The sequence below is a fragment of the Lagopus leucura genome, unplaced genomic scaffold (genome assembly GCF_019238085.1).
Source record: "Lagopus leucura isolate 7727_CA_CO unplaced genomic scaffold, USGS_WTPT01 Super-Scaffold_100016, whole genome shotgun sequence".
NCBI lineage: Eukaryota > Metazoa > Chordata > Aves > Galliformes > Phasianidae > Lagopus > Lagopus leucura.
The window spans coordinates 14,938,958-14,955,701 of NW_024962270.1; the positions used below are offsets into that span (position 1 = coordinate 14,938,958).

The window sequence follows — 16,744 nt, forward strand, 5'->3', positions numbered from 1 at the left end:
GCAGGTAGGGAGCACGTTGTTGCAGAGTAATGTCAAGAGCTGGGAGAAGTCTCAGACTTTGCATGTTAGCTGAAACGGAGCCTAACCATTTTTGGTTAAACACTCCTTTTCGTTGTGATGCCAGTAGTGCACCTCTGAGGACCTGTCCCTGGGTGGGTAGTAGTCCACAAAAGCATAGTGCAAAATGTGATTTTTAGGAACAGTTTGAGAGTAATGGATTAGGATAGATGTTCTACCTTAGAAGTGTATTAAACATTACTACTGCACAGTGGTTTTGCTTTTGTTACCCAATCCTTTTAAAGAGCTACTGTGAATTTATTACTTAAAATCAAACAGACAAACCCAAGCCTTCCTTTCTCTGTTTCACCTAGCGGTTCTGTGTGAAGCAGAGATATCATCTGGTTTGGAGGTAAGTGGTGGATCTTTGTATGGTGCCTAATTATCGATGTGCTGACACAGAAGAATTTTATTTAATTATTAGTTACGATCTTGGAGAAGAAGACCTATAATCCTGTATTTATAGTGTCTCCGTATTGCACTGTTAAAAAAACTTGCTCTGTAATTATTAATCCAGACAGTGTTCATCTCCTGAGAAACTGTCATGCTCTTTAGCAGTGCCTCTTATGTCTTTATTAGTTGAAAATGTGGCCACCTAATTCTGGAAAATAGAACTGAAGTAAAAAAAAAACTGTGGATGAACAAGGCACAATGCATTTTACTGAGCATTCTGTGAGCAGGAGTACTTCATAATTATGTATCAGGTAAGATAGAAAATGGCAGTCAAATAGTATGTTGAGTTTTGTTTGAGTCATGCAGTTTAAATGTAGTGGCATTTACTACTTAGAACAGATTGAATCATCTTGTTCTCTTGTTGAAAATGTCAAAGCAGAATCTCAAATTGCTTCAACACATGACAAACAGAAGACACTTTCAGGAGGAAAACGAAGTGTCAGGCAGGTTCGTTACAACAAGATGACACAGCTGTGTGAAAAATTTCTCAGAAGTTACATTCCTGCTGCAAAATGTCTGTCTGCTGCTGGAGAAGTCAAAGGGGACACAAAGCTGAGTAAAGGATGGTCCCTGCATCCAGCACTGAGGTCACAGATGCTGAGGAGAGCAACCTCTGCTTTGAGCTCCTTGACCAACACTATGCGTGGTCTGCAGTGCTGTGAACAGCAGTGTGCTGGAATCAGGAGATGTGTAGGTGTTGTACTGAGGGACGTGGTCTAGTAGGAAGCATTGGTGGCAGGTGAGCAGTTGGACTGGGTGATCTTTTCCAACCTTGGTGATTCTATGATTTCATGATCCTGTTGGCTGACAGGTGGGAGTGGTGCTGATTTCTGCCCTGGCAATCAGCTGGAGAAATGGCAGGAGAACAGAGAGCCCCACTCCAGGAGCCTGCATACTTACCAGGAGCTGAGGCTGAGGTGGGCAGGGGCTGGTGTTTGGGAGCCCATCACTGTGCAGGCTGTGCTCACTGGCTCGTTATGCCTTATCTGTTGTGGATGGAGAGGTGACTTGCCTTCTGCACACTGTGCGTGGCTCTGCCTGAGGGGAAACTCACTGCTGGCTTGTTAATAAAAAATGGGGTGCTTCCTTTATTTTAGGGTTGTTTTTTTTTTTTTTTTAGGTTTGATGTTGCTTTTGCTTTATGTCTCTTTTTTTTTTTTTTTCCCTTGATGTATAAATGATCTCCATCTGTTAAGAAAGGTTGGATGAAATATATTGAAGTCCTTGACCACTGGCGTTCGAAGCACCTGCAGGACTGTTTTATCACACATTTCAGGGGATGTGGCAGCTAGGTCCCCCCTATTCCTGCAGCATGCATTATAACCCGTGCCTGAGCTGGCCGTGGGACAGGTGCAGTCCACTGCTCATCCAGCTGGCAGGGTTAGATTTTGCTGCTCTGTAACTGCCCGCTTAGCAGCAATCACGCCAATTGCAAACAAGTACAGTCCCAAACACATTTTTGTGGTAATCTTCATGCTTTGCCATTGCTTTTAGTGTTGCCACCGTGCCTTTGTGTTGTCACCAGGAACTGTATTTGCTCCTCTTGGCTGTGCAGCGTGTCACTGGGTTTGTTAATGGGGCTCTGCCGAGCCGCACCAGTGCGCACTGGAGTGACACTTGTGCTCGTGCTTTTCATACACAGAGCTCTGTGCAGCCATTAGGCATGTTTCCCTTGGAGGTTTGCTTGCCATTCTTCGAATCTCCACTGACCATTAAACATTTTCAAGTAATATGTTGGTCTTAAAATATTGCAATTATTGCCGCATAGTTGCCTCCTGATGCATGCGGGTCAGGAGCGTGCCTGCTGACTTTGGATGCGTACCATTTATCTGGAGCTTCTTTTATCAAAGCTCTGATGTTTCATACAGCATCTTTCTTAGAGGCAGTGCTTTGCTCATGTTTGGGGTATTTCAGTGAAAAGTATCAGATGAGAAAACCACCTTGTGTTTGATGGAAGCTGATATGAAAGACTCTGGTCCCACACTGATCACCAGGGGGTTATTCTGCTTCCCATTAGCTAGTATTAATTCTGATGGAAGCAGTGAAAGCAGTACCACTGACTCTGTAAATGCACTATCCCATCAGAGATTTCTATGAATGTTACTTTTTAAAATTCTTTTAAATACTTTGGCCCAAATAAGGCAGTAAATTCCATACCTGAACTATCTCCTTCATTTCTTAAAGCATGGTCTTTCATCAGCTGCTTTACATTTTTTCAGTCTTTGGTCATTAGGAGGATAAGCAGTAGCAAGTGCATCTCTAGTGATTTTTACGTGCTTATATTCTGCCTGCTGTTACTCTTTTTTCCTCTACTCTACACCATAATGATATGATTCTGCCCAGTGTTTTTTCTGACAGCGCTACAGATGTTCAGTGGGGTTTAGTGGTGTTAGGTGGAGGTTGGACTGGATGATCCAGAGGTCTTTCTCCAGCCTTGGTGATTCTGTGATTCTATGACATTCCATTTAAAAACTGTTGGCAGTATGGCAGCTTCGAAATCGTGACGCTCCTGCTGAACATCAAAGAAGGCTGTGCTGTTACACCATGTAACATCTCATTATGTCCAAAGCACAAGTTCTAGATGTTCTCTACCGCATTCAAGACTTCAGGTAAAATATCTTCAGTAGCTCTGTCCTTGTATTTGAAAAGCTTTTGACCCTGAGCTCAGGGAGGCTTGTGGTTACCTGAGACAGCAAACCAAGAGAGGGGAAGATGCAGCAGCTCCTGCTTTGCCAGGCTGGGATATGTGTGGCTGGAGCTGCTGTGGAGCCCGAAGGAGGCTTCTCCTGACTTTTGAGAGAGCAGCCACAGCTTTGCCTGGATACAGTACATTAGGTGACTTAATATTTTGCTAGCATTCATCATCCATAATTCTCCTTTGATAAATCATTTCTAATACTGGGTTTTTAGTTTAAGAAAATAGTGAATTACTTTGAGTCCTAATAAAGTAGCAGCTAACACCCACTCTGTGATAGTTCATGTTGCTGGGGTGCCATGGTGCAGCAGTCCTGTGCACACAAGTGGTCGCATTGATCATGGGATACTAATTGGTTGTGGACTGCAGGCTTATGGTATCTGACTTCAGGTTGACAAGAATGATAGCCTTCATTTGCATGCAAAGTCCCCTGCTGTCCCTCAGAGATGAATGATGAGATCTGGCATTCTCCATTACCATTTCTTTTCTTTTTTGTAAGAAAAGGAGAAAAGAGTTAAGAAATCCAAGATTTAAAATGTCACAAAATGTTCTCTGTGGATCTCCTTGAAATGGAGGGTTGCTTCAAGCATCTGATTTCTGCCCAAAGTCCAAGAGAAACAGTATGAGTGCAGGTATTCTTTGTGTTCAGTATGCTCCATTCATTACATAAAGTACACTCCAGTTGAGATTTTCATGCATTATATTGCAGGAAAATGCAATTTGAGCTTAGGAACAATTTATTACACTTTTTTCTCTATTTCTCAGGAAGCTCATGTTTGTTTTATAAAAAGAGGATACAAGACCCACATTTAGGAAGTGAATAAAATGATCATGTATAATCTTATCTAGTCTTTGAAATTTATAAATACAGGGGAAAGAAAGGTGTATTGGCAAATATAGGAGCATGGTTATTTGCTATCATCAGTGAGAGCCCTGTGAGCACAGAATTCTTCTATTCCTGCACCCAACCTGCAGTGGCAGCACTGGCAGTAACCGTCTCATCAATGCTGTGAAGCACAAGTAATGTTTAATATCAAGGGATGCACTACAATCAGCTGCCACTGGCGTTTGACATGGGTGTTGCAGTGGTGTTAATTGTTCAGTACTGTTGTAATTACTTTGTGATAGGCACCTTGTGGATTTTTGTCATCTGTACTTCATTAAGGTGCAATCTATGCTGCTGTTTCTATTCCACTTCACCAGAGTCCTCCTAAGTCGTGTTCTGTTGTGTAAGTGCCAGCAGAATCCCACCATTTCACTTCCTACAGCCCTTTGCAAATTGACTGCCTTGTAAGAAGGGGGCAGATGGTCTTCCACAAATCTGCAAACTGGAGGAGCCAGAAGGTCAAAAATGAAGTTCCTTTCTCATTAATAATTTCATAAATTCAGTAAAGATTGTGTAGCATATGATGCTCCTGTGCCTCTCTGCTTAGCAGTCTATCGTTCACATGTGCTCGAAGAGCATCCTGTGTGCAGTAGCTGAAAGCACCTCAGTTGAAGAGCCTGGCAGCAAGACTTTCTGCTCAGAGATGATTTTGCACTTGGAAGTGCCACTTGCCATTATGTGTTTTAAACAGGGACCCTGTGCTACAAGGTCGTGCCTTGTGGCAGGAGCTGTTGGAACAGCTCATAAGGGTGGGACAGACCAATACAGCTGGTCATTAAGGATGTGCTTGCTCTCAAGGTCAAAGGGGCTGCAGTCAGGGCCAGCTTCTTGATGCTGGTAGCATCACCTCTCCAACACAGGTCTGTTCCAAGGCTCTGAGGGCTTAGTGGGTTAGAATCAACACCACCAGTCATGATTCAGGAGCATCTGAGTGCTTCAAAATTTATTTGCGTTGAGAGCTGCGTTTCAGGCTGTTCCTTAAAACTGTGATTGTGTTATGTCATAAAAAGAGTTCATGTGATGAATGCTAATTATTTTCTGTTAATACAGAGATGCTAAACTCATTCTTGCAGAAAATTGTCCCACAGAGGCAGGCCAAGCGGTGCCTTAAAGCGCTCTTGATCCTGGGTGGAATTTGCAAACAGTGATGTTTGTGGTGCTGGTGGCAGAGGGGAGGCAGCCAGTTGCTGTATCATTTCACCTTGCTGTCCCAAAAGATGCATTTCCTGCTTGAATAGTAATAAATAGAGAAAAACTCTTTGTCACTGGATAATGGCTGCTGGCTTCTGTGCAAGTTCTGAGTTTATTGAGTTTGAGTTTATTGAGAATAAGTGCTCAGCGTTTATTTTCAAAGGTGGAGACATTTATCCTTTTCCAACATTTTGTTGCAGTGGCTTTATTTCTGTTACAGCAAGTGACGGATGAAGGTGCAATCATTTTGTCAGCTTGATACTGCTGTGGTGCAGGAAAGGCTGCTCAATAGCTGAATGCTGAAGAGTGCTTTGACTGGTGGCACACACTACAATATGGCTAATCAGGGAACACTGCCCCCATGTAAACACGGCCTCGGAAAGCGGCATTTTTATGAATGAATTGCTGTTTGTGGTTCTCTGCTGCTTGTCACCTTGTGTGGTAATTTACTGCTGCGCCAACAAAATGAGGAGCGGTTGCTGTGATCTGGTAGTGGGATTTGCTGAGGAAGATGTGTTAGAGCCTCAGCCCACAGAGGATACTCATTACGAGCCCAAGTGGGAACCTCTGCCTCTTTAGGCAAGGTTCTAACTCTGCAAGTGCGCAGTTCAGCCCCTGGCAGCCAAGGCTATAGCTGTCACACTTACATCTGCACAGTTGGCTCACACATTTGCATAGGTGTAAGCAGCAACATAACAGATAGAGCAGTAGCAGGTCAGGCCCGAAGCATTTGCTGTCAGCTGTTGAGAAATCTGCTGGCACGAGCTGCAATTTCAGATGAGCCAAAGGGAGTTAGGTACATCTTTTCCAAATGGTGTAATGCTGCACCTCCCGTGGCAGCACGTGCCCTCTGGTTAACATACTGATTTCACATTTTGCACGCAGTTCCGGCTTCATCTATGGTGTGAAAGTTACAGCGTCACCGCCAAGATTTTTAGCTGCCAAAGTAGATGTAAGCCATGCCTGGAAGCATGTGTATTTGAACTAGGAGTGAACAAAAGCTTAACTTGGGGTATGAGCTAGTTTCAGATTAAAGACTTGGCATGCTGTTATTTGCCCCAGAGGATGCTATTCAAACACATCAGTTCTGCTGTCAAAAGGTTAGCCAGATTCTTGTTGGAATGATACTGGAGGCTCTGTGTTAATTACTGGTGGGAGGATGCCAGGTCCTTTGATTGAAGGAAGTAGGTTGGCATGCAAATTGCCTCATAGAAGATTTGAAACAATTTTGTTAATTCCCTGCATTCTGCTTCGTATTGGGATAATTGTTCCTTTCATCACTGCAAATTACATGAACCAATGTCCAGGAGGTACATTCATAGCAAAATCATAGAATTAGCTAACGTACTTTGGGTACATCACAACCAGAGAAAAAGTCATTATCCACACCAAGGAAGAAGAAAACCTTTCCCCAGTATTTAACTATTTCTTAGACATATGAATGTATGTTTTTACACTTCTGCCCTCAGCGCTCTTAGAAGAGCTTTTTATGTGGTCTGGAAACCAGTTGGAAGTAGGAAATAATGTAGGGAAATAGAGATGTGTCAGGTAAGTGACTGTGAGGGAGGTGGTGCTCGCAAAGGTACGTGGCAGTTTCTCTAGCTAATTCCCATCACTTAGAAGCATCACTGTTTCTCTGCAGCAGCTTCCTTATTTTTTTAGGAGAGGTTATTAGGATGTCAGCTATGTTTGGTTATGGAATGAGGTATCTTTGAAATGGTAGCGAAGAAGTGAGCTGCTAGTCTCCTGTGCTGCACTGGCACTTGGCTGCAGATCTCAGGTCTCTGTTTTTCTGAGGCACTTCACCTGGCACAACATATTTCCTGTGTCCATAGAGAAGAAAGAATGAAAGTATCATGTATTATGGGAATGAGAATGCACGAGGATGAGAACTGCAGAGTATCAGTGCACTAATTCATAAGATGCTGTGCCGTGAAACCTCTTAAAGGAACCACCTCCTGATGAGAGCTGTTGAAATCACAGCAACTCAGAAATCATTCTCAACTTTCCAGTGGGGTGAAAATAAGCCTAGGAAGGACCAGCCCTTTGAGCAGGTGCTCTCAAACAGCTTCTGGCCACGTCCACCAAGCATGGGAAGAAGGCACCTGCATTTCCAGATGCCTCTCCAGACTGTCATCCCAGATCTGTGGCTCCAAGTGATGCCTGAGGTAGCATGCCAGCTGTTACTGAGGGCAAAGCATGCAACCCTGCGTGGCACCCTGCAGACTTAATTGAGAGTCGTAGAGCTGACACGTGTGTAAATGTAACCAAAGCCATCCCAGCTTTTGTGGGATTTTCCTTCTTGGGAAGGAAAGTGAAAGCAAAGAACCCCCTGGAGTGCTGCGTTGTCAGGCCCAGTGCCTGTGAAGGTGCCTCTGGCTGTGTGGCCCTGGGCGCTGATGTATGGGGAGCAATCTCATCCTTGTTTCAGTGTCTTTGCCATAGAAGCATGGCTGCTCACAGCAGCCCAGGAGCATGTCATATTCCAAGGGATCAGAAAAACTTATAGACAGCTCTATCCCAGCTCTTCCTGTGGCAGTTAATGAGGTATATTCATACTTTGCAGAAGTACTGCTCTACGATTCAATAATAGGAAGAATGTATGCAGGCATTTATTTGTTACAGTTTAGAGTTGTAAGTGAAGCAAGAGTTGGGTGAGAGCACATAATGCTGCTAGGTTTATGAAGGAGGTTGATATAGTAATAGCATTAGCTTTTTGTTCTAGCTTTACCTTCAGCAAGGCTGGAACTCAGTGCCTCTATGATCTATAAAATTGTACAGAGAACTTAAAGGAATTTCTCTGAGAGGAATTTGCATTTGAATGAAGGTTGTTTATGGACTTCTGTTGAGTACACAGATTGTTTTAGATTAGAATTCCTTGCAGCTGAGAATATCTCATTTCTTACTGCTTAAGAAACAGCAATAGTGCATTTCATGAGGTGAATAAGGAATCTTAAGTCTGACCTCCAAAATAAGGATGGCTTTTGTTTTTCATGAACATTAAAGACCCAGTTAATTGCCTTTTAGACTCAAAATCCCTTTGGGCCATTTCACATCCTCCATGAAGAGCTCTGACTGGCTGCCAGATCGTTGTAATTGTAAAAGATTTTAAAGGAAGGAAAGGAATTCAGGACTGCCTTGGCTCTAACTTGTACCTTAGCATCAGGGCCCTGGGTTTGTAGTCCTATGTGCAGGGTAGGTGTCATCTCTGGAAGTCAGAGGAGCCTAAAGCATCTCTGTAGTGCCGATCTGGCACATAGGAAGGAGGTGCTGGGAGCCCCCTCAGAGCCACTCCGCTATGTTTTCCGTGGGTAACTGGATGGTGTACACAAAAAGGATACACAGCTTCTCCACAGGCAGCTCCCTGCTGGGCAGCACTGGGTCTGCTACACAGACATCCCAGGCAGATGTCCTTGTCCACAAGTTCCTGCAGGACTTGCTCTGTGTTGAGCCAGTGGCAGCTGTCAACAACCAGACAAATATCTTCCTACCAGGCCCAGAGCACAGCTCGGCCAGCAGCTGCAGCATGGCCATCTCTCCCCAGCCATGATCTACCATGCTTTGCAATGTCCCCATGGCCTTCTTTCCCTTGGAGCAGTAAGGCAAGCCAAGCTGGGGTGGGCCTGCACGGCACTGCAAGTGAGAAGTCAGGGTAGCTGGTGCAGAGTCTAGTTTGGGTAACGATGTGTTTTCCTGGGGAAAAGGTGGCTGGGACCAGCTGGCTCCATCTGGTGATCTGTGGCTAGCTAGAGATGGAAGGGGTTTCCTCTGGAGCAGTGGGGAGAGCTGTGTGGTTTGTGTCCTGTTTGCTGTCCTGCCTCCTGTGCTTACCCAACTACAGTCTGTTATTTTTGGTATGAGAGGTGGATTTGTTCCTTTGGATTTGTTCCAAGTGCAACTGGATTCACAGCAGAGACGTTCACCCCTGGGTGGGTATCTTTTTGCTTTATAGATCCACCGAGTGTCTGTTAGCAGTGCACTTAGCTCAGTGATGCAGGCATGGGAAAGTGAGCGACTCCTGTGTCAGAATAAGGCTGTGTTCATGTGAGCTTTCCTCCTCCAGAACATGCTTGGAGCGAGGCTTGGGCTGTCCTGTCTGCCACTAGGTGCCAATAATGTGCTGTAAGAGGGACCAGAAGCTAAACTGCTTCACTGATGGCCACGCTTCTGATTTGTCGGTAAGAAATGATGCGAGTGTGTTTCACTGTGCCAAAAATGATGATTGCTGGGCTCTTGCCTAGCTGTTGCTCACTGTTTTCCAAATCATGGTGTTGGGCAGGGCTTTTGCTGTGGTTCCCATGCTGTCCAGAGCATCCTATCCAGCGTGAAAGTAAAGCGGTGGTAGAGATCAGGCTTTGAGAAACTGAGCTGAGGCTTGCTCCCTTTCCCACCTGGGGGCATAATGAAAAAATGACTGCTGAAAAAATGACTTTGTTGATTGCCCCGTCTCCAGACCTTGCCTTTGCCCCCTGCCGGGCTCCCAGCTCTGTGGCCCATAACACAGGAGGCTGCACCATGAGAAGCAATGTAGCAATGGCTTGCCTAAGAGCCTGCTGTAGTAGGTGGCTTATTGTCCCCAGTAGCTCTAGAAAACAGTCTTGCAAGTGATAGGACAGGCCTTGCTGTTAACATTCTGTGCATGGCACTTGACTCCATAAAGGCAAGTGTTCAGTGACTTGGAACTACAGAAATCTGAAGATACAGCTCCGTTTTTTAAATTCTGTTCATAACATTCAAACTTACCAAACCCTCAGTTTGAGGTGATTATACGAGCATGTTGTTAATTGCCCTTGCAGCCAGCAGTTTCACCGTGATCTCAGAATCACAGCACGGCTTGGGTTGGAAGGGACCTTAAAGCCCCCAGTCCCACCCCCAGCAGGCTGGCTGCCTCTCCCTTCTCCCCCTCCCACCACCTCAGGCTGCCCAGAGCCCACACAGCCCAGCCTTGGGCTACCACAGCAGATGGGGTTTCATGATCCCCTTCCTGCCCTGCTGGCAGTGCTTCTGAAGCAATGCACCAGGTGGCCACTTTCCAGGTTGCAGGCGCACACTGCTGCTCATATCCAGTTTTATATCCATCAGTAATGCAGCTGAAGTCAGTCGAAACACACTGTGGAAATGTGTAAGCTTTTATTTCTAAACCCTCAGTAACATTTTTTTCTGTCTTATAAAGTATTTGTACATCCGTAGCTCCATGGGGAATGAAAAAGAAGTTGAGGTCCCTGTTCATTTTTGACTGAATCCACCAATTCTACCTATCCCTGATGTTAATCTATATTTACCTGCTGGCTCTTTGGTCTGCATTAGAAATCTGGAAGCAGAGCAGAGCCCGCCTCTGCCCTGGCAGAATTACCAGAGGGATTATTTTTTCTGCTTACATGGGTGCAGCATGTTCCTGGCACTTGGCTGGCTCCTCATCCTGTTGGCCACGCACTAGCAGCTGCTGGAGGGCTGTAGCTGGGACTGTGCTAGTCCCTGACAGCCCAACAGCACTAAGTGACCTCCAAATTTCTCCTTTTGCCATCATTGCTTTGGGGCAGTGGAAAGGTTGGAACTCCAGCCCTCTCCTGGCTGCCCCAGGGATGCATTCAGCCCCATCCCACTCATCTCACCCCTTCCCTGTGGTAAGGTCAGAGGTGGCACAGGGGCTACAAAACAAAATTTGTTTGTCATGTGCTGGAAATGCGTCCTTATTTCTTTATTCCTCCCCCAAAAAGCAGTGTCAGTGCAGCTGAATGTGTGTTCCAGTGGGTGATGTGTGATGCAGCAGCTGTCAAGCAGGTGTGAGGTGTGCTGGGGAGGTGGGGAAAGGCAGAAATCCAGCTCCTTTATTTTTGCAGAAGTAGAAATCTGCATGTACGTGGGCCTCAGATGCGTGTGCAGAAGTGCAGGTCAGTGCCCAGCATCTTCTGTACCTAATGCTGATTGACACACATGCTCTGGGCTGCAGTGAAGTGGTTCCTCTTTAACTGGTGATGCATGGGGAGTTGTGAGGGTGCTGAGCAGGAGCAGAAGGGTTAGGGGGTCCAGGAGTCCTTCACACGTGAAGGGGGGATGCCCTGGTCCATGAGGTGGGAGGGCACCGTGTTGTACTTGGTGTTGGGGTTGATATACATGGCCACGAAGGACATGTAGCAGGCAGTGGCCTCCTGCACTGCCACCATCAGCTCCCACCCCAGGAACTGAGCCACCTTGGTGAGCTCCCCCAATGGGGAGCCTGGGGCATGGGCCTGTGCTCAGCTCTGGCTCCACCATCAGCTCCAGCCCCTCACTTCCTTCATGTCCTCGTAGGAGATGCTCCTCCAGTGCTCTGGGGTGCCACTCACATGGTCAAACTGGGAGCTGTAGGCAACTGCATGGGGAGAGCAGTCATGAACATCAGCAGGTGGGAGGGCACTGTCAGGTTTTCCATGTGCACCCATGAGTGCCCTCCTGCTTCTGCCAGCTATGGACTCCCCCAGGTACTGTTTCCACGTCCATGGGTGGCATGATCCTGCAAGGCAGTGACCCCAGGACATGCGAGTGGGATGCCATTATCAACCACATGCCATGTTAGAATTTTCTGCCCCTGGGCTGATGCTGCCGGGCAGCAGAGTGGGGCACTGGTCACCCCCTGGTTGGAGGAGCCAAGTTGGCCAGAAAGGATGGGGGCAGGTTGGTATTTTGGGCTGCTAGTAGTGGGAGCACTTTTGGTAGACACCAAGCAGCTGGCAGGCATGCTGTCCCCTTGTATCATGAAGACCTGTATCTCAGCTGCCATCCTACCCAGTTCATCTTGGGGCAAGGGCAGCACAGCTATGGATTGGAGGAGCTGTAACAGGAGGGACCTAGCAGAGATACAGGGATGACCAGAACCATGCAAGCCATGGTGTACCACTAACATGGTCCCTCTGCAGATGATCTATGTATGGCACAACCCCAAAGTCACAGCCATCTCCTATTACAAGGTTGGGTTGATGAATTAGCTGCTGCCTGAGCTAATGGCAGCTGTCAGTTTGATCTAACAAAGCTCTGGGCAGGCTCATTTCCTATCAAATTAGTAAGTGCTGAGACTTCTGAGGAGATGAGGGCAGTTTTGCCCTAGTCTTTTACAGAAAAACTCAAATTCAGTGTATAAACTCAGATCAAATAAATTATAGTGATGAATTTTTAACAGAAAAAGCTTTCTAGTAAACTTGAAGTGTTTAATTTCTGTGATGCAAGATGTTGTATTTATTTAAAAACAAACAAACAACAGCAAACTTCTTTTCTCCAGGAATACTCAGTCTTTTATTTCAAGGTAGCCCAGGCTTATAAAGCTTAGCTGCATGGTCTTGCACTGAGCTCTTAAACTGCGTCACGAAGATGGTGCTCAGAGCTGTGCTATATTTGTGTATGTGTATAACAAGTGATGTACAAGCAATTGCTTTCCACGTGTTGATCAACACCCAGCCTGTCCCCTGGCTGCACCCCCCCCAAACTCAGGGGGTTTTCAGCTTTCCTTTCTGCAGAATGTCACATGGAATGAAATATCCTTTTGGCCAGTTTAGGTCGTCTGTTCTGTAGCTGTCCCTCCCAGCTCCTTTTGTCCCCTCATCCCCTTCACTGGCTGGACAGTGCAAGAAGTAGAGAAACTGAACTGTCTTTGGCTCCATACAGCTGCTACAGCACAGCAACAACTAGAAACATTGGTCTGCAGAAGGAATGTGAAAGCACTTGCGCTATCAGTATTGTTTTTCTCCTAAAACCAAGATACAGCATCATGCCAGTCATTATGAAGAAAAGCAGCTCAGACCCAGCTGAAACTAAGCCACTTATGCTTTGAAATGAGCATCTGATGCCTCATCCTATTTGGGTGGGAGTATAGGTGAGGTGTAAAGCTGTTGGGACTCAATGCGCAACATTCTGTGCAAGTTTTCTTTAAGAATCTAAATACCAATTGGAGAAAACTTGAAGACGTGTTGGGATTGGTCACACTGAAATGATTACGTGGACATTGCAAATGAGTTAAGCGTGTTAACTGCAAAATATTTGATCTAGACATTATATGTAGTTTAAGAATTAGAAATGGAGCTTCTTTTCATGCTTTGTTTAAGGATGTGACTTGAAATCATTCATTTCCACTGAATCGGCAGCCACTAAGAGTTCAGTACTGCTTTGGCAGCCTAGCACCAAAGCAGCAATACCGTGTAATAAATGTTTACGTACCACCAAGCCTACAAACATTTGATTGCTTACATGACAGAGGTTTTCTTGTCCAGTTATTTGTCTCAATTTTTCCATTACATTTTCTTATTTTGTTTTCTAGCTTTACTCACAGACAAGCCTCCAAAGCCATTGTTCCCCATGGAGAACCAGCCAACTGTTATAGATGTCCAGCTGGGTAAGTCCCCTTCTGGGAATAATAGATCCTACGCTTCCACTCTGGTAGCAGATAGGGGAAATTGAAAGTGCTAAGAAAGGTTTAGCAGTGCTGTTATTACATGCAAATCAATTTGCAGCTTCTCGTTTATAACTGTAGACTTCACTGCCATTGCAATTTGAAGGAATGAACTTGTGTAACATCAGGGAATGGCAGTACTAATTGGTTACACAGGGTACTAAATGTGAAGTTCTGCTGTTCTCTTTAATGTATGATTGATAGGCTAACATATGTCTACATTGGAGTGGTATCGATCAGCTGATGTTCTCCCTAAGACAAATAGTCTCATAAAAGAAATGCTGATTCCTTTAAAAGTTAATGGAAAACAGTGCATTTTCAGGTTGTTCTGAAGAAAGGACTTTTGACAAAGATGCTTGTATGCTTTTCTCACTCCTGTTGTATTTTCTTGTGTGATTGCATATCCTTGACTCTCAGCTGGCAGCCTGTATTTTCTCTTGTGTTGAAAGACTGTAAGAAAGTTCTGCAAACTTTGGGGAACTCAAGGCATCTTGTTGCTGAGTTGCTTGGCTTTGAAGCTTCAGAGTTTTTTTTTAATGCCCTGAAAACAGATTTCTAATTTTAAGCAGCATAAGTGGAGTTGCTATTGAGGGCTGTGGTACCATGAATTTGAACTACAAGAGATGTTTTGTAGGCATGGGTTATTCACTGCGTGCTGAAGGTGCAGTGTTTTCCTTCCTCTAAAGCTTGATTCTCTTCCTCTGTTACACCAAAAATTGGTTAGGATTCAATGGTGGAATGGTGCTTAAAGGCATGCAGGGTCAGAATGGAACGTGCAAGGTGGCTGGTAAGTGTGGCAAAGCCTTTTGTCTGGTTTTCTGACATCAGTTTTTTTAAACTGGGTGCCTAACATTTTCAGCATAACACTGGAGACGCCATGGAATATTTAAGAACAAGGCTGGACTTCCTGAAGGTGATGGTTGAATTGCAGCAAGAATGTGAATAATTTGTGCCCTTTCCTAAACTTACTCTCACATACCTGAATGGGATTGGGAGGCAGGCAGGACTTGCACAAGGAAGGTAGCAGTGGATCTGGGCTGCAGCCAGTGCCTGCTGGCTGAGTGCTGCACACTCAGGTGCCCGTCCTCAGGACTTGCGTGTAGCTGAGCACAAAGTGACCCTAAAATGAGGAAATACTACATGGTGGGTCTGAGGCCACAGTCAGAAACTCACCAAAACTAACAGCAGAGCCGTCATCAAGGTTTGGATCAGCCCCAAAGGCTGAATATGGTCCCCAGGTGCAGCTTCTTTAAAGTCAACTTGCTAATGATTTCCCCTGGGAGCACGCTGTCCCTGCATGCAGCTGTGTGATAGAGGCACTCCGAGCGCACGTCTTTGCTTCCTGCACTTTCATTGCGTCTTCATTTCCTGCTCCAAGTTTCATCAGGACTCTGTTGATTTTGTACCGAGTTTCTTCTTTCTTCCTACGTGAAAACATTTTGTTCTGACTGATTAAAAAGGGTTTGATTAAAATAAGTAAGATGGAAACAAACAAAACCCTTTCTCTCCTTGGAGATATGGCTCCAAAACAGGATTTGGCAATATCTCCAGAGCGAAATATAAATCTTGCATCATTATGTGCTGAAATGTATTCCATTAGTTGTCCTCTAAGATCAGGGAATTTACATATGCTGCTTTTATTCTGACACGATAATGCATTTGGTTATTGCCAGTAAACCATATTATGCTGCAAAAGTTTAATGTTTGTGGAAGAACCTGAAATGATTTCTGTGATATACAGTGAAATTCACCGTATGCCCCTGATTTTAAATGGCCGATAGATGGAGCTGGAAGGTTCTCAGCGAACACTTCAGCTTGTGGGTGGCCCTGGAGCCACGCTGACCTCTGCTGTGTGCTGCTGCCCCACTCCGAGCACCGGGCTTTGTAGGAAAGAGAATCATTTGGCTGCAGTAAAGTAACAGGATGGAGTTCTCTGTAAGATCATCTGCTGGCATACTCTTTTGAAACCCTGCTAAGCTTCTGGGAGTTTCGAACAAGTGTTGTTCTTCTGGGCTGCATTCAGCATGAAAACAAAGTTTGTTTGAAAGGATGTGTGTTTCAGAGGGCCTGCAGACCTCAGGGTTGCGGCACCCAATGTGCTTGCTCTACCCGAGGTCCTGCAAGTACAAATGCACCTCTAAACTACAACAGAAATGGAGTTTAATTCATCTGCTTGCTCTGCAGAGATTATTTTAGATTTCTATTGGAAAGCTAATCTCTAAAGAAATGGCTGTCTTTGCCTTATGAGATTTATAGTTATTGTAGCATTATTCTGAACGATGAGTGCAATGCCACACAAAATCTTCCTAGAACTCAGGACAGCAGCCTGACTATTCAGCAGCTTATTTGACCTGATTGCAGACTTCAGAACTCACCTTTTGGCTTTCACATTTTGTAAGAAGATTCAAATGGAACTAGTTATGTGCAATTCTTATCAACAGTGGATAAAAGAATTTCTTTGGGCTTCAAACGTGGCCCAGAGCCTGCCTCGTTCTTCTTAAGGAGCATGCATGTACTTCTTGCTTGTTCCTTTTTCCTTTGGAATTTGACAAAGATCAAAACCTTATCAAGGTTATAGAGAAGCAGAAGCTAGCGTTTGTGTGTGTCTTGTTTTCTGTACTTGCTTGCGTTGGAGAAATGGGGAGAGAAGAGAGATGAACACAAAAGGGAATCCCAGAGGACCAGAGAAATAGTCCAAAACAATTTCACTGTCTTGGATGTGTGAGCAGGTTAGATAATTACCTAACTCTGGGCAAACCTAGAAAATAACAACTGTTTATTTGTTTATTGTTCATTTGTTACATACAAGAAGGGGGAATCAAACAATACCACTGAATTGTTTGTTTTATAGCTTCTGGCATTGGGATGGTAGTGTAGCAATAGTACTTTATTGCACGATAATACAGCAGGTTGGATCTTGTATCTTGAATGAATGCTTTTTCAAATATGAGGTTAATCTAATATAATATCATCTGCTTCATGAGAAGGACATTCCCTCTCTGCAACTGCCCAGGGAGGTGCTGGAGTCACTGTCACTGGAGGT

General features: G+C 45.0%; 1 protein-coding gene across 6 annotated transcripts in view; it reads left to right on the forward strand.

Moving 5' to 3' along the window:
* Nucleotides 1-16,744, forward strand: part of IL1RAPL2 (interleukin 1 receptor accessory protein like 2) — a 333,005-nt gene that overhangs the window by 226,338 nt on the left and 89,923 nt on the right. For all 6 annotated transcript variants that reach the window (XM_042876751.1, XM_042876750.1, XM_042876755.1 and 3 more), the window contains one exon: nt 13,570-13,644. In XM_042876751.1, the coding sequence (XP_042732685.1) occupies nt 13,570-13,644 (75 nt within the window). The remainder of the gene's footprint in view (nt 1-13,569; nt 13,645-16,744) is intronic.